Below are 23,396 nucleotides of genomic sequence, written 5' to 3' on the forward strand. Positions count from 1 at the left end.
TTCTTTTCTACGGAGAGGGAATCTTTTGCTGACATCCCCATCAGTCTTACCTACCAGAATTGTACCACAGGTCCATGTCTAAACTCACTAGTTAGGGAATTGGGGACTAACTACAGGTTTAAATCAATTAGAAGTCACCCATCCTGAGCCTGAGGCTGGGGTTGGTCTCCCCTGAATCAGTTGGCTTTTCAGAGGAGAGTAAACAATTGAAAAGAAGAAGGGTGGGGAGTTCTATTGGCAAGGAAGAGGAGAAGAACGGATGTTGGGTATGCTCCATTAAAGTTTGAACTTGTCTCTGACACTTAATAATTATATGATCCTAAGCAAGTAAATTACTTTCCTTATGCCTCAAATTTATTAACTTTATAGTGGAAATAATATAATTATCCAATTCATTTGATTTTTGAGAATTATAGGCAATCATATGTATAAATTGTATAATATGTTGCTTTGGATATAATTAATTGTTAATCTTAATTATTATTCATATTATCATTAGAAAAGAATAATATTTAAAATTATATCTTCTTCAAATCCAGGAAATAATCAATTATATTTTATTGACTCAAAATATCACAACAGTGAGATCTTATATAATATATGGAGCTTTTTTTGTCAGTCATCTCTGAAAAGATCTGGTCAGATTTTTTTTTCCCTTGTCACTAGTGAGGCTGTTTTTGAAAGTTTGTAGAAAGTAACACACCACAGATGGACAGAAAATCAACCAAAATGTATTGCAACTTTTTCTAAGCCTGTTTTTCACACTCCGTCTACAGGGTGAGAACACGCCTACAAACACAGCACTCCAAACAGCCGCCCCTCCCTACCACTCACACCATAAAAACAGAATTCATAAAAATCATAATTTGCTTTTTTAATGATTCACTGAGCTCCAGCAATGTCTTAGCACATACCCTTCAACTTGATTTCCTCAGGGACCCTTCCAATGGAAACTCCAAAAAATACAAGAGCGCATATTTATAAAAGCTCCGCCACTAAGAAAATGATAAGCAGCTCTCTCCTGTCGCCATTCTGGTGCCCAGGGTAGCTTAGGCATGAGGAGGTCTTTATGAGGGACTTTGGGACTGTGGATAAAACCACAGAATTCCAGAAGAGAAAGGGACTGGAAAGTTCATCTCCATGTACGAAAACCAATGACTAGAGAAAACAAAAATCTCTTGCCCGTAGGGTTATCATTAGTAGGAGCAAAGTCAGGACAGGAGTTGCTCAACATTCCACACAGACCCTCATCCAGGTCCCCCTGCATGCGATACTAACATAAACATTTTAGTTTTCACTCTAGGGAGGATACAGTTGTTGTTTAGGAAAGCACTCTTCTCCATTCTCAATTCTCAGGCATGTGATTTAAATAAAATTGACCTACTTGTATCATGAGATGCTGGACCACTGGACTTTTATATCCAATTCTTCTGGACATGATTGGTTGAGAGATAAGCATATTACCTCACTAGAGCCAATGAAACAGAAAAGTTGCTTGTTGGAGCCTTTGGGAAAGACACCCTTCCTCATTCCTGCTGGGTCTGAAGGTGTGAGGAGAGGATATAATGCTTCAAAATACAGACAATGTCTTGTCTTGCTACCACTTAAAGCATCAGAAGGAACCCATTCCAGAGCAAGCAAAACAGAGAGGTTGATCCCTTGACATCATTTTTGCCCTGAATCACCTATGCTTATAGTCAACACTAGCCATCAATGTTTTGGCAGTGAGAGTTTGTTTCAACTGGTTTGGTTGGGTTTCCTATCACTTAACAATTAAAATATTCACGAAAGGTGTTCATTAGCCCAGCTCTTTTCTTTTTTCCTTCTTCCCTGCTCCACTCTAAATGTCCAAGGAGTACACACGAGTCAATGCCATCACGATGTGCAGGTTGTAGTGATTAACCACAAAGGGTCTGCTCTCCACGTTCCATCGATCCCTGAGTTTCACAGCCCACGGTCTATATTTTGGTCATAATTATTGTGGCACTCTTACACAAGCTGAGCAACCGAGTTTAAAATAAATCTTAACTAACCTTTCTGATTTTACAGTGCTACTGATGTTTTGCTTATTTGAAGATCCTTGGCTGTGTGCAAGTTAGCTCTATCTTCATCTATATTTTCCACTTATGCTTGGCTATTTGTCTCTTTTCCTGGATAACCTCCCAAGGATAACTTCACGACCTAATCTTCTTGACCTAATCTTTCTACAAATATTGTTTCTCTTTATTCCAAATCTCTTTTTTAACTCTTTGTCTCCAGGCTACAGGTACCAGCCTTCCATTCTAAAAGTAGTATGAAAAAACCAAACAAGTGTATGTCCCCATTAAGAGATTGTTCTATCTCTGCTTTTTCCTACACTAGAAAATTCTTGAAAAATAGTCTGCACTAATTTCTTCCAGAGCTATTCCACACTAATTCCTCATACTACCAAAATCTGGCGGGTAGCATTTCTCTTTACTGAAACTCCACTTCAGAGGAATCAGGAATCTCCTAACTGCATCTGATGGTTCTCCCCACGGCATTTGATTTACTATTTTAGTAACCCTGCACTCCACTGGCTTTGCTACTCCATATTCTTCAGATATGCCTCCTGCTTCTATATCTATTCTTCCCAAGTCTCCTCCTTAGTAGCTTCATGCCTAACTTTAAATGCTGTGTTCCCCATCTCGCTCCTTAACTATCCTCTCACTCTACACCTCTATTTGGCGTTTTCTTGCTCTCCCTTGACTTCAGTTACTAGGATAACATGGTGACCCATATTGAGATGGAACTCCAAGAGTTTTTGAAACGTTAATGGTTGGACGTGAAAAAAAGTGACATTTGAAAAGTGAAAAGATAATTTGTTTTATTCTAGAGATGCTTTATTTTACCTTCAGAGGCAGACTGCTCTTTTGTTTTACGAAAAATCTTTTGAATAGGTCCTTGAGTTACACAAAAATAAAGTGAAGTCCCTACTCTAGCAAAGAGAATATTGAGACAATGTGACTGCAAGAGGCTAAATATCTCTAACAGTAATGAAAATGTCTTCATTGTGAGCACATCTGCCTCGCTGCAGATTCTATGTCCTTTGGAAAAATGTCAATTTTTTTCTAAATATGGATTTAGACTACATAGTCTTTGAGCATAGATGTTGATCCTGGAGATGAATACACAACTTGACATTAATTTTGATAGCCCCCTTCCTTTCTCTTCACCTTGGAGCTTGAGATCCTGAACTCAGGATGGGAAAATATGTTGAAAGGCACTTCCAGAGGGGATAGTAAATGCTTCTGCAAGATGGGCGTAGGCCTTAGAGGACTCAGAGAAATGCCTGGTAGGGGACCTTTATAGAAGGGGTGAGTTGTGGGTTCTGAGAGCATCTATCAGGAAGGTCTTATAGCAATAGCTGATTCTAGCTTCAGTTGGGGGACTGGAGGAAGGGATTGAGCTCATGCCTGGGAGCAGTACCAGCCTGTGGATTTCTGGACTTCAGGGGAAAATAGGAACAATTCTCCTGCAAAGGAACAATTCAGCAGTTTGAAGCCAGAGAGTTGGAGGCAGAGGAAAGTGACATCCAGGACAGATTGGTACAATAAATAAACATTCACTGGGCATTCTCAAAAACTTTAGGATGGGGAACACATTGAAATAGCAAAGGAGCTCTGATTATGGAAACCAAAATAAAGCACCAAAAAAATTTCTGAGACCCCTGGATTATAATCTCCAAATTCACATCTCCAACTGGCACCATATTTCTGAGCTCCAGTGCCCAAATATCTAGCACGTTCTAGACTTTTTTTTACCTTAAGTCCTTTTGTTAGAAGCCATATCTTTTTTTTTTTTTTTAATTTTTTGTTTATTGCAGTAACATTGGTTTACAACATTGAAAAAATTTCAGGTGTACATCACTACACCTCCACTTCTGCACAGATTACATCATGTTCACCACCAAAACACCAACAACAACCCATCACCACACACATGTACCAAACCCCCCCCAGCCACCGCCAGAAGCCATATCTTTAAGAATGGGCAGGGGGAGCTTTGCCAGAGAAAAAACTCATCAACATTAAGCAATACCTGCAAGTCCCTTCATATCTGATGTGGAATCTTGACTCTGTACAATTCTTACCTCACATTACTCCCTCTGGTTATGACTTACTGCTGCTACTTATTGTCTCCTCTTGCAATCTGTCAGTGTGCTTGGGTTTCTCACTCTAAATTTGAACCTCCATGTTTCTTGTTTGCATTATTGGTCCTTGTGCCTCAGTTTATCTTCCCAGTTCTTGACACATTTCCAGCACCCAGCTATGTGCACAGTTGTACTCCTGCTTCTGATGACCAGTGTGCCTGGTATTCACTTGAGGTACTCAGTAAATATTTATTTCATGAGTGAATATTCCTTAGTAAATCCCTGTACTCAATGATTTCAAGGGACTTGCCTTCAAGGTGCCCTGAACTTCACTCAATTTCTATCAGACTAACTTCTTGAAGTATTGATTGACATCCATGCACTCTCCCTCAAGGTAATCTCTCAAAATTTAGCATCTTTAGACTTAGTAAGACATAGAAGTCAACTGAGGATGCTTTTATCAAGATGTGTATCCTGTTAAGATTCCTTTTCATTAGTTTGCACTTTGCTTTCATTTCATGGTAACCTGAACCCACCTGTCTTCATTTTTAAGGATCAAAAACTGCTCTCAGGAAATTATTTGATATTTTTGCTAGAAGGGATAAATTATATATCTTAACGTGTTATGTACCCATAAGTATCTGCATTTTATTAGTACAACAAAAATAATGGTTATTTTTCACTGTTATTTTAACTTTGCTTTGTCAGATATTGTGCTACATTTAATCTTCAGATAAACCATGTGAGGTCAACAATGTCATTATTCTTATTTTACAGATGATAAAGCTAGAAAATATAGAAGTTAAGTAACTTGCTTAAAGAGAGTATTGAGTGGAGGATCCAGGTTTTGAACAACCCACTCTTTCTGAATCCAGAGTCTGTGTTCTAACTATGGTAATCATAAGACTTCGATTGGTTCACATTAAGAAAATGAAGTTTTAAATTGTGTTGTTAGGTGGGATTAGTAAGCACAATATCCATCTTTGAAAGTATACTTCCCAGTCAGCTGCCTACCCTCATGAATAGCAATTCAGGAGGCCAAGGATACTACTTTGCCTGGCAGTATCCCAATCCAAATAAGGAAAATCAAACAGAATTTTTCTTTTAGGTCACATGTTTCTGGATTACAACTGTGCTGCTTTGAAAAACAATAGCCTCTAGGGACACATCGGAAAGCAGGACTCATAAAATATTGGCATTTGCATTTAAAAATGTCTTGTCAAAAAACCAACAGTCATATTCATTAGGGAATTGTGCTATAATCCCTCAAAGAAGGTCAGAATTCAAATTCTATCAGAAACTCTGTTTTTATTTTTCTCACTTAAATCATCTTTCAAGAGGGATTTTTTTCGATTTGTTTTCTTAACTGAAACCCTGCAATCACTAAAGCTTAGCAGGAAAAGGTGTGTGCGTGCGTCTGTGTGTGTGTGTGTTGTATAGGTTTAAAACTAATTCATAACTTGTTTTATCCTACTTTATTATGTGTTGACCTTTTTTTGAAGTCCAGCCCAAACTTCAAAAAAATGCCTCTCTGGAATAGTCACTGAAACATTTTTTTTTCTAGAAAGAAAATTTTCCATTACAAAACATCTCAGAAGTCAGCAGTTTTTATATTTAAAGTTTAAAAGCAATTAAATGTCTCTTCATCTCTCTTCCTTCTACATCGTCTCTGTTTTACTAATATTCCTAAGGCAAACGCAATTTTAATAATTATACACACATCTCAATAAAAACATCTTCAATTTCCTGCTGTATGTCTTACTAAGTCTATAGGAAATCAAACCTCATCAAGCAGTGTTGTTCTAAAATTTCTTGAGCTGATATTTTAATTATAAAGTCACAGACTTAGAAGATACATACGAGGTAATCTTAGGTCTAACCAGTGGCATGATGGTAGATGTTTAACCACAGGCTCTTCAGGAGAAAAACAAATCCTGATTTGTAGCATTTGCCAATTTCCATGGTGTAAATACTCCCACTGTAGCCAGTTTCAAGCTACCAATGTGACATCATTGAAGGCAGAGTTGGGAAGATATGCAACCACAATCCACACACCACTGGGTCTGACAACCCTGAGAGCACGTGAGCTTTCACTGAAACTTCTAGTAAGTCTCTGAAATCTCCTTTGGGTCAGATGTTACCAATAGGATGCAGGTAAGAATTGTGCTTAATAGCCCACACTCTAGAGCCTGGCTGCCAAGGCCTGACCTCCACTCTAAGATAAAGTTACTCTCTGTGTTATTTTGGGTAAGCTATGGAGCTTTTCTGTGGCTCTATATCCTCATATGTAAAAGAGTAATAATAAAGTTTCTATCTCATAGGATTGCTGTAATGATTAAATGAAATAGTGCATTAAGATGCTTAAAAGAGTTCTTGGCACATAGTAGGCTATAGTAATAGGATATGAGTAGTAAAAGTTAAGTATTGTTTTTCCAGAATTTACAATCCCAACTCTGAGAATGTTTTACACATTATCATCTAAATCTTTCAGAGGTTATTAAAAACCATCCTGCTTGATAGCAACACGCTTTGAGAGGAGCCAGTTACAGAGGGAGGAGCACTAAGTAAGAAGTCGCATCCTAGTTTCTAGTCCCAGTTTTGCCAATGCCTAGGTCGGTGACCTCTGGCAGACCATTTTGCTTCTAAGAGCTTTAGTTTTCTCATTAGCAAAGTGCAGAAAACAATGATCATCCTGCCAACTGCACAGGATTGTAGTGAGACTAATATGAGATAATGAATCTAAGAGCCCTTGGCAGATGGTACAAATGTGAGGTATTATTATTAATCCAATTTAAAAATCAAGATGCCACAGAAGCATGGAAGCATTAAAATAAAATGGTAAAAAGTTTTCTGTCATTTGAGTAAAAATTGGGAATGATGTGGTATTAAGAGCTGGGATGTTTTCTTGTGAAGAGGGAAAAAAAACAGCAAAAAAATTCTACTGTGAAGCAGTTAAGTATTTTTTCTTCCCACAAAAGAACAATTTTCAAATGAAAAGGAACTATACTTTAAAATGTATCATATGTTTACATGAATTAGGGATCATGGGGAACTAAAGTAACAAAATATCTATGGAATCATAATTTTCCGAGAAAGGAAATACAACAGAAAATTTAATAAATATAGCATATAATAACCTCTAAAATGAAAGATAAGACAGGCAAACCAAATAGTTAGCATTATGCAATTATAAGATGAATAACGTAAATTTCCAAATAATTTTTAAAGGTAAAATTGAGTTATAAAAACAAAGATAAAAATAAAATGTCAAGGACAAACTGAGGAAATCTTAAACATATTAATTCAGTCAACTTGTGGGAAGCAAAGAGCACACACAAAAATGAAGGAGCAAGGAAATTACAGGAACAACATCAGATTTTTTCTGATTTACACTTTGAATCTCTGTTCACTTAGAAGAATCATATACATTTACATACATTCAGTGAAAGTTAACCAAGAAAACAATTCAGCATAGAGTTTATAATCTAAAAGTATGTGTATGATTTTTTTTCTTAGTTTATGACTCTAAACCACGCTTTAACAGAGGAGTTCTGTTCTGGGGACAAAGAAAAAACCACCCGGGCAACGAATCTCTCCCATCGTCTTTTTCTGTCAGTTATTAGTGAAAATTCTCATTGTCTGATACTAAAAAGTTCAGTACATGATATAGGAAGATCTCCAATTTTCCTTATTTGGGAGGAAAAAAAGCAAAAAGAAAGACTGTGTATATAGCATGCTACCTTCCATGAAAGAAGGAGAGAAAAATATGAAATAAAAATTGGTAATAAATCATTGGAAATATACACAAGAAATTTATAAGTTGAGAATCTGAGTAGATTGGGACAAGGGTAGAGGCAAGACTTTCACAAAGCACCTTTTTATATTATTTTGATTTTTTAATCATGTGAATTTATTACCTATTAAACAGCATCGTGTGTGTGTGTGTTTAAGCCCAGTACACACTGATATATAAAACCTTCAACGTCACATCTGGTTAACATTTCTCACCTCTCCCAAGCTCAGGCCTGACCCTGGCATGGACACCTGCAGAAGGAAGGGGCATCATGGATGTCTTCACTCTCCATGTTCCATCTCCTGTCCCACTCACTCTGCTGTTTCTCCTTGTTCAGCAATGTGGTGGGAGGAGGCAGCAAATCATAAGAACCAAAGGGTCTTATAAGACTGGTCTATTTGTTGTCATCTGTGTGACGAATGCCCAAATTCTGGTTATTTTTTTCTCCTGGGGAGGTTTTGTGGGTCCTTCAGAAACAACTCGCTACAACGAGAGGGTACGTTGAACGTTATATGTTCTCTGATATTTGGGCTGAATTTTTATGATTCCTTCCTTGGCTCTTATAGCAACAATCAACCCATGCAGCTTCTCTTTCACCTTCTGAAGTCAGTATTCTTTGGTAAATCCCTTCAAAAGATCACTATACCACCTGCCTCATGACTTTGAAAAAACTCAGTGCCTTTTCTATGCTAAACTCTGGAACTACATGTCTCTCCCTCCACAGGGTCCGTCTTACCTGTGAATTCAAGGTAGTTCTAATCAGCCCGCCACTTTCTTTTTTGAGATGAGAGTCAGGAACCAGTCTCAGTACTGTCTGAACTTCTAGAAACACTGGTCAAATCTCCCAAGAACTGCCATAGCATACTCCATGGAGTCTTCTATTCACACTAGGGTCCTCAGGATCTCCCCATGCGCCACTGTGACTTGAAGTCCGGGGTAAGTACCCCCTTGTAGAAGAAAGAGAAAATGCACAGTTCTCCCTTTGGGCCAAGGTTTCTTAATCTCCATACTATTGGAGTTGGATAATTCTTTGTTGTGGGGGATTTCCTGTGCATTTTAGGACATTTAGTAGCATCCCTAGCCTCTACCCATCATATAACAGTAGCATGTCCCCATTGACCAAACCAAAACTGCCTCCAGACACTGCCAAATGACCCCTGGAAGGCACATCACCTGGTTGAGAGCCACAGCACTAGACTAACAACTGTCTTCAAATAAATCTCCATTTCCTAATCTTTTTGCCACTCTGCTATTTATGAGGCTAGGTGATGAGGTTTAGGTGATGATCAAATACGCATTTGGGACTGCTCCTTAACAAGCCCTGCACAGAGAGTCTGATAGACATGTCTCATGAGAATGGGCATGTGACACCGATTTCCTCAGAAGGAACTATGAAATCTTGAGATAATAGGGAAAGCTTTACATCAGTAAAAGCTTACATCTGTATCTGACATTTAAAAATCTGGGCCTAAGGGCAGTGAGGGTAGAGAGAGAGGAGACTTGACTTTGTTCATTTTATGACTTTATTGTTTGACTATTTTTTGATATTCCAGCATTTGGATTAAAATGTGTATTTTTTAGAAAGGATCATAGTCCAGTCACGTAGCTACATGAAGAGGAACTTTTTAAGTTTTAATAAGATTTTAATTTAGGTTTCACGACTAAGATATGCTAAATTCAAGTTTGAGATGAAGGAGGGTCAAGAAAGAGGAACAAAGGGGAGAGAGACAAAGAAAGTAAAAGGGAGAGGAGGTTAGAACTTACCTTGTTTCATCGATATAAACTGCTTCCAACACAGATGCTGCATATTCAATATTCTTCTTCAAGTCTACGACGTTAACATCACCTTTTTCCAGCTGCTTCACTAAGCATCTTAGTCTATGTCAAAAAAGTAGCCAAAAAGAGAAAGAAATGAAAAGATATTTATTGTAACTATATGGAAAATAGTACAATTTTAAATACACAAATAGAGTGAAACTTTTAACATATCTTTCTGGGTCATCTACAAATAGAAATATTTTCAGAGATTTTTTTGGTATAATTAAAATCAATCTTTATCACTTAAACAACAGTTAGAAATTATATTCACCTCTCAATAATATCAGGGCTGTACGTTGACCATATTTCAAAGATAGTCTTGCTGAAAATTCCAGACAGTATAGACGTTTTCATGAAAGTGTATTCCCAACACTAAAATTTACTCTATGGCTGTTCTGCTTCTTCAGAGTTGGCACTAAGAGACTATTTAAAGGATGATCTTTTGACAGCTACTCTAGCAATTGTTCATTGTGTATAGCAAAAAAACCAAAAGTGAAAAGCAAAATTCCCAAGAAAATATAATTGAGATGGGAAAAAGAATACATGTATGTATGCTTAGTGTTTTTACTGCAATCGTTTTTCACCTGAATCAAATCTGTAAAATATTTTCTCTTGTTTTTGCCCATGGGATGATGTGTCCTAACTCTCTGTGTAATTGTAAAACATAGGCTCAGCTAAGCCATATCTGGATTACTGACTCACAGAAACTGTAACATAGTTAATGTTATTGTTTTAAGCCAGTAAATTTGGGGATAATTTTTTAAGCAGCAATAGATATCTCATGTAGTCAGACAATACTAATTACCTCAATAATTTCTAACACTTTTAGAAACTTCTATGCGTTAATTATAAACCAAATGTTTCTAAAGATACTGCCCTATACCAGACAGAGAAGGAGCTCTCTTATACTCCTTACTCTCTACATTTTATAGATAAACGATGTGAGGACAATTATCCATTTTCTTAAGTCAGCAGATAGAATTTAATTCCATTCCTGAGCAAAAGTATCTCAGATAAATGGAGTATATCTACTTTTAGGCAATATCTTAGAGATAGTGTAGCTGATTTTCTGAAAATTTACTTTGGATGATTTCCAATACCAAGACTTAGGGTGTAGAGACAAGTTAAAAATTTCAGCAAAGGTATTTGACATTCCTCCATCCATAAGAAACACTGTATTTCTCCATGGAAAAAAGCCACACCTAGATTAAAACTTATTATTTAGGAAGCTATAAACAATTATTTTTTATACCACATACTTTTATATAATAAAATATAGGCAACAATATTGCAAAATAAATTCTATGTAACAATAAATAAGTCTTATTAGTATAGAATCAGCACAGCAAAACAAAACAAAAATAACAACTTAAACAGGTTACTTAGAAAGGAAAAATTAAGCCTGGCTTTGAGGCTTGCCTAAAACACTGAATGTGATGACGATGGAACAACAGATAGAGCATTTTGAGATTTTTGTAATACTTATGACCCAGCACATTATACTTAGTCAAATTGCTATTTATGTGTGAAAGTAAGAGTTTCACAGCTCTGCACTGACTTAAAAATATACCACTCATATATCCTTCTTGTGAAAATTACTTGAGTACAGCTTGGTTGTACTTGGTTGTATGATCTGGTTTTAAAAACAATAAATACTTCAGAAGATTGCCTCCCTTTGTGAATAACTGATCTCTACTGTTTAGTTAGCAATTATTTCCATTAAGAAACTACATTTCCCAGGCTCTCTTGAAGCTAGTATGGTCATGTGACTGCATTCTGGTCAATGAGATATAAGTAGAGGTTGCCGAGTTAGACTTTAAGAACAATTATTTTAAAGAGGGCTAACTCAACTGGGAGGAGCTCTTTTTTTATCCTTTGCCTATTTCTTACTGCCTGGAATGCAGTGGAACTGTCTGAAGGCCCAGCAGCCATCTAGAATCACGAGGTATCCCGGCAGAAGGAAGTCACCCTCTAAGAATGGCAGAGAAAGACGATGGAAGTGGCCTGGATCCCATGCTGTGAATCTACCTGAATGAAATCACCTACCTCAGAACTTATATGAGAGAACAAAAAGTGTTGCGTTTAAGCCACTATTATTTTGAGATTTCTTTTATATGTCACCAAATCCAATCCTAACTGATTAATCAAATGAATAAGAAATGAATCAAAATAAAGAACTCAGGAATAAAGAAATCTTCATATAAAATGAGAGAGGATGCCCCTGAGAAACTCTCCACAGGTGCACTTCCTAACTCCTGACAGCCTGCAGTTTTTCCCAGGGAAATCATCCCATTGGCAGACCATACCTGATGAAACCTGTGACATCAAGGGGCCCTGATACTCGCACAATGAATAAGCCCTTTCACAGAGACATCTAGATGTGGTTTAAAAACAACAAATATTATGAATTGTTATATCTTAATAGTGGTATAAAACTATAACCTGACACAAGAAATTGCTCTGAAAAGAATACTCCAAAAAGATTTTTCCACCCAATTAGAAAATCTATTTAGATATGGTTATAACTCTGTAAAATCATAGCCACCCATTCACACACACACACACCCCTAAACTCAGTATATCAACCCAAAAAGACTGGAAGGAAATATATATTTTTGGGTTACTAGGACTTCTTTCTCCTTTATCTCCTTTGCCTATATACACCAAATTTCCTTTAGTGAGTACAAATTTCCATTTATACAAAAAGGAAAACTTTTGTATTATAAAAAGATTGTTCATAATTAGAACAGTGGGTTAATGGAATAATTTACATAATTACTCTTTCAATTGTGAATTCCTCTCTGTAATCAATTTAAGCATACAATAATCTCCAACAATCTTATTTAGGCTATTATTTCACCTTTTTTATAGATAATACAAAGCCAAACATCTTCATGAATCATTTTCAACTTATCATATATTCTAAACTGATAGGTTTCAAAGTGTTAAGGTTTTACTGCATATATCTGTACAAATTTGTAATTTCTTAAGGAAGATAACTATGGACTATTTACTTAATTCCTAAGTCATCCTATGGACAAATTCTCAGAACTGAAGAAGAAATCACAAAGTCATGTGCATAAAATAAACAGGTTCCCTTAATTTAATAAAGACTCTTTTTAATAATGATTTGACTTCTTTCATCAGAGTAGGCAAGCTGAGTAAAAATCAGCATCTTTACTAGCACGCATAGGTATGTTGTTCGGGTTTCCAAAGCTTAGGTTAAGTACATGTACTTGATGCTCTAACCTGAGCAGTTTCTAGCTCAACAATCTGTGGATGGAGATTCCACTGGCTACTCTGCTTCGTAGCAAAACAAGTTAACAGCTGTTCTATCAAACAGCATAGCCAACTATTTATAAAGAAACAAGATTGCCAAAAGATGTTAAAAACCCAAGTCATTAAATAAATAATTATTTAGCACTTATTACTGCCCTTAGGGCTGTGTAAAAGAGTATGTATACGGATATATATAAGAATATATATGAATGCTCATATAAGGATACATATACACACACACATATATACATATATAATGCATGAGCACCTGTGTGTGCACCACAGTACTTGACTTCAAGATATTTGCAGTCTCTGCGGATGGTATACATGTGCAAATAATGTGGTCAAATGTTGAAATGCATACATTTCCCATTACTTCTTTTACGTACACTCTACTTTCCAAGCAAACTAATTTAGTCACTTGTTCCTCAAATAGTCTCACATCATCCTAGATTCAAGCTCTTCTCTCTTACTGAAATTCCTTTCTCCCACATCTCTACCATCTTTACCTGTCTAAATCATTATTAGTTACCAGGCATATCTGCCCAGTGTAGGCACATCTATATCACAAGTCCTTTGAAGATTCCCAGACTCCTCTCCATTGTGATCTCTCCCTACTTAGAAACTAAACCACACTTCATTTATTCCTCACTAACAACATTGAAATTTCTCTGGCTCTGTTATAATTTCAATTTTTTGTACATGATGTTTTCCAGATTGGTTTATAAGCCTATAATTACAAGGCATGCAAAGAAGCAGGGAAATTGACCCACAATGAGGACAAAAATCAATCAGCAGATATTGACCCAAATATGACAAAGATGATAGAATCAGTAGGCAAAGATGTTAAAACAGTTATTATTAAGCAAAAAATAATATAAACAACAGTATGCCAATAAGATCAACTGAGATAAAATGAACAATTTCTTTAAAAGACACAAGCTACCAAATCTCAAAAAGAAATAAACTGAATTTGTAGTTAAAAACTTTCACACAAAGTAAACTTCAGGCCCAGATAAATTCATTGGTGAATTCTAACAAATATTTAAGGAAGTAATAATACCTATTCCATACAAACTTTTCCAGAAGAATAATCCCAACTTATTCTAGGAGGTCAAAATTACTCTCATAACAAAACCAGATGAAAACATTACAAAGAGAAGCAGTAGCAGCAACAACCTATCAATGAACATAGATGTAAAAATTCTTAACATTTTAGGAAGTCAAATCCATCGATATATAAAGGGATAGTACATCATAAAAGATATTTATCCTAGGAATGGGAAGTTGTTATAAGACTGAAAAATTATTCAGTGTAATTCACTATATTAAGAAACTAAAGAAGAAAAGCTATATAATCATCTCAATAAATACTCAAAAAGCATTTGATAAATCCAACATCAATTGCTGATTGACATGCTGATTCTAAAATTCATATAAAAATACAAAGGACCTAGAATAGTCAAAACAAATTTAACACAAAGAACAAAGATGGAGGATTTACACTACCTGACTTCAAGACTTATTTTAAAGCTACAGTATTTAGTATAGTATAAAGAGCAATAATACAATATATTACTCACACTAAGATAGGCCAATAGATGAATGGAAGAGAATATACAGTCTAGAAAGAGACCCACAAGTACATAGTCAATTGATTTTGGAAAAAGGTGCAAAGATAATTTAGTGGAGAAAGGGTAGCCTTTACAACAAATAGTGCTGCATCAATAGAAATATCTACATGTAAAAGGAATTTTGATCCATACATGGATCACAGATCTGCATGTATATCCTAAAACTATAAACTTTCCAGAAGAAAACATAGGAGAAAATCTTCTTTGTGATCTTGGTTCAGCCAAAGATATCTTAGATACAACACCTAAAACACTGTTCAAAAAAAAAAGAAGTTAAACTTCATCAATATTAAGAATTCCTGTTCTTCAAAAACATTGTTTAAAGAATGAAAAGACAAGCCATACACTGGGGGAAAATATTTGTGAATCATATGTCTGACAAGGGATTTGTATTCAAAACAGATAAAGAACTTGTAAATCTCAGTAATAATAAGACAAACATCTCAATATAGAATCTGCACATGATTTGAACAGACTCTTCACCAAAAAAGTTATATTCATGGCAAACATGAAAAGATTCTTGAAATCACTATTCATTAGAAAAGATTCAAATTAAAACAATAATAAGATACAATCAAACATCTATTAGAATGGCTAAAATTAAAATAACTGATAATACCAAATGTTGGAAAAGATACGAAGCAACTGGAACTACCTGCCCCTGCTGCTGGGAATGTAAATAGTTACCATCACTTTGGAAAACAATTTCTTAAAAAGTGAAACATGCATCTACTATATGAGTCAGCCATTGTATTCTTTGATGGAGAGAAAAGGAAATATATGTCCTTACAAAGACTTGCACATGAATGCTCACAGCAGCTTTCTTTGTAACAGCCCCAAACTGGAAACAACCCAAATGTTCATCAACAGGTAAACAGAAAACAAACTGGGGCATACCATCTAAACAAGTTCCACTCAGCAATAAAAGGAAAGAACTATTGATACACACAATGACATAAGTGAATCTCCAATAATTATGCTGAGTGAAGTCAGAGTGCATACTGTATGATTCCATTTGTGTAAAATTTTAGAAAATGCAAACTATCCTCGTAGTGACAGGAAGCAGATCAATGGTTACCTGGGAATGGGGAAGGTGGGGATGAGGGAGAACAAGAAGGGAAGGATTCCAAAGGGGCTCAAGGAAACTTTTGAGGGTAACGGAAACGTTAATTTTCTTCACTGTGGTGATGGTTTCACAGGTGCGTACACATGTATGCACTTATCAAATTATAAATTGCGAACTGAAATATGTAATCAGTAATTTGAGATAGAAAAAGGATATATGCTAAATAGATGTTTCTGTTATATATCTTCATTTTTCATACATTTTATTAAAATACTTAAAATTCTGAACATACTATCAAAGACATGAAAAAATCTAACACAACACTAAACTCATAATGATATTATCTCAAAGAGAATGGCACTAATCTTTGATAATTCAAAAGACTTTTAAAATCAGCCTGAATATTATGTACTGAACAGACTTTGATCTGCTCAGCTTTTTGGAGGGACTTCCTTACCTCTAAAGATCAGAACACTTGAAGACAGAAATGAAAATAGAAACACCATCTTTAAAAATAATTGATTGGCTCTGTGATTCAATCAAGCAGTTGCAGAGGAGAAACAATTTCTACCCTTGAACAAAGAGTACTGAGCTGTAGAAAATGATTGAGTATTTTTTAATTCAAATATAGAACTGCCACTTTCCAAATGAAAAATACTCAATATAAAATGATGTAGTTTACATAATCAAGTATTTCAAATACTATCAAGTTACCTTTTAAGACATTGCTACATGACCCAATCTTGCAAGAGGACCACCTACATAACTAAGAATGTTCTTATGTTGAAAAATCATATGTCTATGCATGTCTTTATCAATTATAGAATATAAAATGCCCAGGATATCCCTAATGCTACAGAGCATGAATAATAAATTAGTAAATGAAATTTAAAAAAAGAATTGGTAATCATTCTATTCCTATCAATGTCCCCATTTGTAAACTGATTGAAATACAAAAGTGAAAAGGGTATGGTTGTAAGAACACCATACTAAGAAGAAGTAAAGCTAAAAGAATATCTACAGCAGATGTTAACATTACATTAAAATATGGCCATACATAGGAGTGCACGAAAGCACACCAATAGGGACTGTCAGAACAAGAATCTATGTCATTTTTCAGTCGGTCCTGCTTGCCTCTGAGCCTAACAATAACAAGTCATAATAAGAAGTCATTAAATGATTAAATTGTCCTGTCTACTCTGAAGTCAATGCTTAGGAAATTAAATCCTAACCTTAGTCTAAGAAGCAAGGCTTATACATTTAAAGTCTTTTAAATATATTTTTCTTCCACATAGGCAAATGTTATCGTTGTAATGCTCCATGATGCCTTTATTTTATGGTATAAATAATTTCCCAAACAGTTGGCATCATCAGAAAAAATGAGATCAATAGCATGGCAAATATTATTAGCCTTTAAAATATGTTTACATTCCATATTCAAAGGCACAAAATAATCTCACTGAAGTGAAGAATATGTGATGGAAAAGTTTGTTTGTCTGTTTGTTTACGTACAAAGGAATATATAATTATCTCCTTCTTCTCCCCAAATCACAATTTAGGTACACTATTTATCACTTTAACAGGTATTAACTTTTTATTACAGAAATAGATATTGCATAATTCCCAGCTTGTTGAAGAATTCTTTTTAAGTACAAAGACGCAAACACTCAAATAGTTAGAAATGCTTTCAAGGTCATTTTTCCTTCTTGGAGGCAAAAGAACAATAAGACCATATTGATTCTAAAGAAGGAATCAATCATTTGTGCCTGGTCACTGTTACCCCTCTGAAATACTCTGGGATATGTGGACTCAAGGATTTTCTTTAAAATGTTATGCATAATATATGTTTAACAGATATATTTAAACACATATTTAAATATGCATTAGATTTCAATATATTTATTTTATAAAATATATATAAATATATTTATCGTTTTATATGTATAATATATTTATATATTAACTATATGTACATTTAAGCATATTTTTATATATTTTATATATATCTTTAAATCTATGTGTTCTGATGAAGAAAAATCAGTGACCTTCACTTACTAGTAAGATATTTATTTAAACCAAGGAAGACAGTTTAGGAATAGGGTGCACACATAGCAGACCCACTGAAGAACAGTTTAACATCTCATATTCTCTTGGACACTGGAAAACTCATATTTAGTACTGAAATCAGGTACCCACTCTGTGCTAAATATCTTCACTTATTGCTCCAGATCCTGAGAGAGAGAGACTTGTAGAGAATACATCAGGCGTCCAGTTGGGTTTCACAAATAGGGACCATCAGCAGGAGATAGGAGGAAGGAAGAAGAGTGAAGTCAGCATATCATTCTTTTCTTCTCTTGGAGGGTCACCACACCCCCCCCAACAGAGGGTCTCCTCTCAGGCAACCCTCTCTACAGAGTTCTCTCTCTCAATCTCTCTCTCTCTCTCTCTCTCTCTCGCACATCAGGGATAACACATCCCTGGAGCCCCATGTTACCAGCCCAGAGATACTGAGTTACCCTAGGTAGTTCTCTACACTCTTCCCACAACTGTAAACACTCCCATTATTAATTGCTCCTCAAATTACTCATTTTGACTGTGCAATCCTTTTTGCCTAACTTTTATTGCTCCTCCTTACAACGCCATCCCCTCGTGCCAGAGACCTTCAGTACAGTCCTATAGGAGTGTTAAAAAGACTGTAGAGACAGGGCTTTAAAGTCAGTGCGGGCTCACCCTAATTACATCCATCCTTTTCCTGGCATTCATGGAGAGGAGCAACACATTGACTGGGGAGCTGCTTCCAGTTTTCTGTAATGATTGGCATTAGTGATCATGGCAGGGCCAGAAAACACAGGAAACTGCACAAAATGCTGCAGATCAGCTGTTTCGTAGGAAATGCAGGAGAGCCATGAGACCAAATTACCACTTTCATGCTGGAGGAGGCTGACTCTTGAAAGGGGTGTTTATGGGGGATGGCTGATACTAGCTGGGTAAGAGAATGTGTGGTATAATTTTAAAAATTACAAAAAAGAAAAAGAAATAGGCAAAAGGGGATTTATGGTTGGCATTTAAACCTGATGGATTAAAAAATGGCTTTATTACTGTTCGCCCCCGAAATGTCATTCATATAACATAAAGGGATTGAAAAGGTAAAAAAGCTACAAGGAGGAAGAGCAGAAAAGAAAATAATAGCACAGAAAAGTTTACACACATTTTTTGAAAAATTAAATAGTGAAATATGTAACTGACTTAGCAAGATACCAAGAAAGAGAAACAAACTCAAGTGCTTTCAAAGGGTGATCACAGAGAGAATCAAGACAGTTAATCTCCACAGAACCTCAGAGCAGCTCAGGAGGTAGGGACACCAAAGATCTTATAACAGAGGCATCTGTCTTCAGGCTCAAAACAGGACAGTAAAAATCTTTTTAGTCCTTTCAGATTTCTTTCCCCACCCCAAGTAGCAGGGAACTACCCTCACCTGTCCTCATAGGACACCTGGAAATGAGGCAGGAATGACTGTCAGATAGAAAACAGGGGGATTAAATGAAAGTCAGCATGCTGAGTGATGATTCCACAGGTTCCTTTCTCCTTCCTTCTTATAGAATGGAGATTGGGGGATTCACTGTGGGAGAGATTGAAGACCCCCAGAGAAATGAAATTTTGAAAACAAACAGTTCACAGCTTGCCTACCCTCCAGTGAAGACCAGCAGGTGACAAGCACCGCCTATGCACGGAGAGATTCTAATCACTTTTCAGATTCTAACTCACTCTTCAATTTTAATGGCCTGTCGATGGTGAGCAGGAACTGAAGGAAAACTTCCAACATGAAAGACATAGACAAATACAAACAAAATAAAGAAACATGGAGGAAATGGAAACAATACAGAGACCAAAGAAAAACATTAAAAAAAAAAAAAAAACTCTGAGAAAAATAAGAGAAGAGATTCATCCACAAAAGCTCTAGACATTGAGAATAGAGGAAATTTTCAAAGAAAAAATCATTTTCCAGAACTAAGAACCTCCACTTTGAAAGGTCCCACTAGGGTCAATATCATGGGCATGCGACCTGGTAGTCACATAAGACCTTTTGCTTAGAAGTATCCCACACTTGGTTTAGGGGTCTGCCGTCATCAACTTGAAATTCATAATAATTTTTGAAGATGAGGCCCCACATTTTCATTTTCCATTGGGTCCTGTACATTATAGAGCTTGCCCTGGGGCCAATGTAGAATTCTATACTCAGCCAAACTATCAATCAAGTTTAAAGAATGATTAAAGGCATTTTCAGATATTCAATGACTCCCAAAATTTGACTTTCCATGCACTCTTTCAGGAAGTCACTGTGAGATGCATTTCACCTAAACAAAGACGTTACAGGAAATCCAATACAGATAAGTGAAGAAAGGAATTCTCTGAATAAGAGATATATGCCCATCCTGGGAACTAACCAGCCTGGATTGAAGTAGGAGTGCCGAGGAAAGGAAGTAGGATGGAAAAAATGGAACTGATGAACAATGGAACTGATAGAATGTTTGGAACTTTGTTTTGATAAATAAGTTGGGCATTCATAAAATTATAAAATTTATATATGAAAAAATACAATAATCATGAAATCAAGGAGGAAGAAAAAGTTTACACAAGATAGGAAACAGTCGCTTGATGGATACTCCTTGATTGACAAGTGAATAATACTTATAAATCACACTGCTATGAACACTAGTGACTTAAAAATAAAATAATGTACAATATAACTCTTTTGAGAAGGTAAGAGTAAGGAAGTTGGTGAAGTTAATGGGCAAGAGCTATTTCCTCTACTATCATTATGGAAGCCAACTGATAAAGTCTGAAATTGATAAATCAAGAAATAGTAAAAGCATATTATTTAGAAATATACTAAAGAAAGAAGAACGAAAAAGAACTAAACCATTAAGATTATTTACTTCTGGGAAACCGACTTCCGTTTTTTGATAGTAATAAAAAGAATTTTAATGATATAATCTCCTATTAAAGTGAACGTTCAATATATTGCTCACAAGACAAGTGACTTAATTCAGGTCAGATCCTTTACTTGGTAGCTTTGGAATCACTGACCATGACAAATTTAAATGACTGAAAAATAACAAGATGTCAAAATTCATCTTGAATTGGAAGCAAAGAAAGACTTTGAAAGGGCACAAAGTATTCCAGTCATGAGTTGATGGTTATGTTGAACTCCAGTTGTTCTAGTCTCTTTTAGACACATGGTGAAGCCAAGGGAAAGAAAATTACACATGATAACTAAATATACACCTGTTCATCGAGTGTTCCATGCTGACGTATTAAACTGACTGAAAACAGCTACATATGTTTCAGATTTGAGGTAGACACACAGAAGGAAATATATATTACATGAAAAAGAGAAAGGGAGATATGGGAAAAATAGTATAAAATATAAGAGTAGGGCGAACTGTAACGGCTGAATTTATCACATTTTTTGCAAAATCAGAGAAAGGGGAAAAGGATATTGAGTAAGTCTACAAAAGTCAAATTAGAACGTGGTTTAAAAGAATGAAAACAAGTAGACAAGAGCCTGGTGTGTGTGTGTGCAAATAACGCTATGAAACTGAGGGTTCAGCAATAAGGGGCTGAAAACCAGCAAAGTCTATTACTGTGTTATCTGAGTAAAGCAACCTCAGCACTAGTTCCACCAAAAATAACAAAGGAATGTTTAAAAGTGGGCTTGGGACATTTAATTAATGCAGTACCATAAACCAACAGCCTTCAAAAATATACTAGCAGAGAAGGAAAATCATATAAAAATAGATTTTTAAAGAAATATGCATACAAAAAAATAAAACTATGGATAGAAAAGTCAACATGGAATTTTTCCAATTAAAACAGATTACACAACATAAGAAAACCTAAAAGCAGGAACATTTCCGTGGCAGATACCATCAAAATGCTATCAGAGAGCAGAGAAGTACAGAAGTCCTTCTGTTACTCTTGACACTCAGAGATAGGAAACTTGGGGTCAATTAACGAAGAGTCTCTTGAAAGAGCAATACTTCTGTGGGGATGTAATTGGTGGCGTAATAAGCAACCAAACTGAGTTGAAATGAATTGATTGAGAAGACGGCTTTTATTGTAAAGGTTGTTGTATGTACTAGAAAAATTATTTTAGCATTCTAATTTGAAAGATTCTCTCTTTCTCCCTCTCCATGTGTATATGAATACCCTGGGTCTCAAGACAAAATTGGACAACAAAAAATTCATGTTTGATTTTACAGTTTCCCCTGCCTCTGTAGAAACGTAACTTTTATATACGTGCTCTCTCAGGATTGTTGGAAATAATTCTTTCCTTACGAGATCTTAGGAATGTTATGTTGACATTGACAGAAGCAGTTTTGAGAAGGCATCATCACTAGTGTAAACTACTGAGTCCCAAATATAGTATAGCTTAACAATAGGAATCAAAAATAAATAAAACACACTCAAATGAATTAGTCAAGGTCTAACTAAGAAAACAAAACAACTCTGAACATTTAAAACTGAGGATTTAATTCCTGGAATTGATTAGTGGGGTGATGGAAGACAGGAAGACAACCAGAGGATTAGTGGAAATCCCCCTTATAAGCAACTGCAGGAAAAGAGGCAGCGTCCCCAGAACCTAGGAGCTTTGGGGATTCCTACAGAAGAAAGGAGCACCAGTGGGCCTATCACGGGCATCTGGAACTTTAGAAGAGACATAGCTGATGCAAGAAAGGCTTCCTAGAGGCAAATACCCTGGCTTTTCTCTTCCTCCTCACCTACCCTGCAATCTCCTGACAGTATCTGCCATTGGCCAAATCCAGCCAGATGCCAGTTGACACAGGAGCCTGGGAAATTCAGCTGTGATGATACAGAGTGGAGCAGGGATAGGGCAAGGAATAGATCCAACAGCACACAGCCCCTAAAACATAATACACAGTAACCAGAAAGTTCCAAAAATTTTTTTCTGAGATTTGGAAATAAGGCCGAAAGGTGGGTGGCATGTCTTCTCTGTCATACTGGGGCAAAACCAACCAAGGGTTACCTAGAGAAGTGTACTTAGTTCACCTCACTGCTTGCTATTGATTAAAGGATACGGATTTAGTGAAGCTATTTGTTCATTGCACTTGTAGATTTTTATCTGATAGAAATGAAAAAAAATTTTATCTGGTGGAACAGACAACCTCACAATTTTAAGACCTCATTAGACACTAGCCAGTTGTGCATTTAACCCAACAATCTTATTGGAACATTCTGTGTACACCTAGCTTCTTCAATGCTTTTTGAACCAGTCGTAACTTCTTATGATTCCCTCACTATTAATGATTTAAACAAAAACTTGGCATGTGTTTTTGTATTTGCATGAGTCATAATTTTACTGTTCTGAAAAGTACATTTTAACAAAAGTACTACAAATTTTTGTACAATTTATACCAATACCCTCAGCATGTATAATAATAAATAATGCCACTAACTCCAGAGAGGAAGGAATAATATAATAGATATAAAAATACTGACCAGAAAATATTTCCTCCCTCTCTCCCTTCCTTCCCTTTTTCCTTCCTTCTGTTCCTTTCTCTCTGTCTCTATTTTATCTTTCTTTCAGAACTAATAAAGACATAGCTCTCATGAGTTCCTAGAATGTACATGAAAAATCAATAAAAATTGGCCCTAGAAGAGATGCTCCAAATA

The 23,396-nt window shown here is 35.8% G+C and overlaps 1 protein-coding gene across 2 annotated transcripts in view; it reads right to left on the reverse strand.

The window, feature by feature from the left end:
* The window catches only part of PDE1A (phosphodiesterase 1A), a 330,610-nt gene that overhangs the window by 88,616 nt on the left and 218,598 nt on the right, over window positions 1-23,396 (reverse strand). For both annotated transcript variants that reach the window (XM_058549370.1, XM_058549371.1), the window contains one exon: window positions 9,669-9,782. In XM_058549370.1, coding sequence (XP_058405353.1) covers window positions 9,669-9,782 — 114 coding nt within the window. The remainder of the gene's footprint in view (window positions 1-9,668; window positions 9,783-23,396) is intronic.

This window comes from Diceros bicornis, chromosome 10, assembly GCF_020826845.1.
Source record: "Diceros bicornis minor isolate mBicDic1 chromosome 10, mDicBic1.mat.cur, whole genome shotgun sequence".
NCBI lineage: Eukaryota > Metazoa > Chordata > Mammalia > Perissodactyla > Rhinocerotidae > Diceros > Diceros bicornis.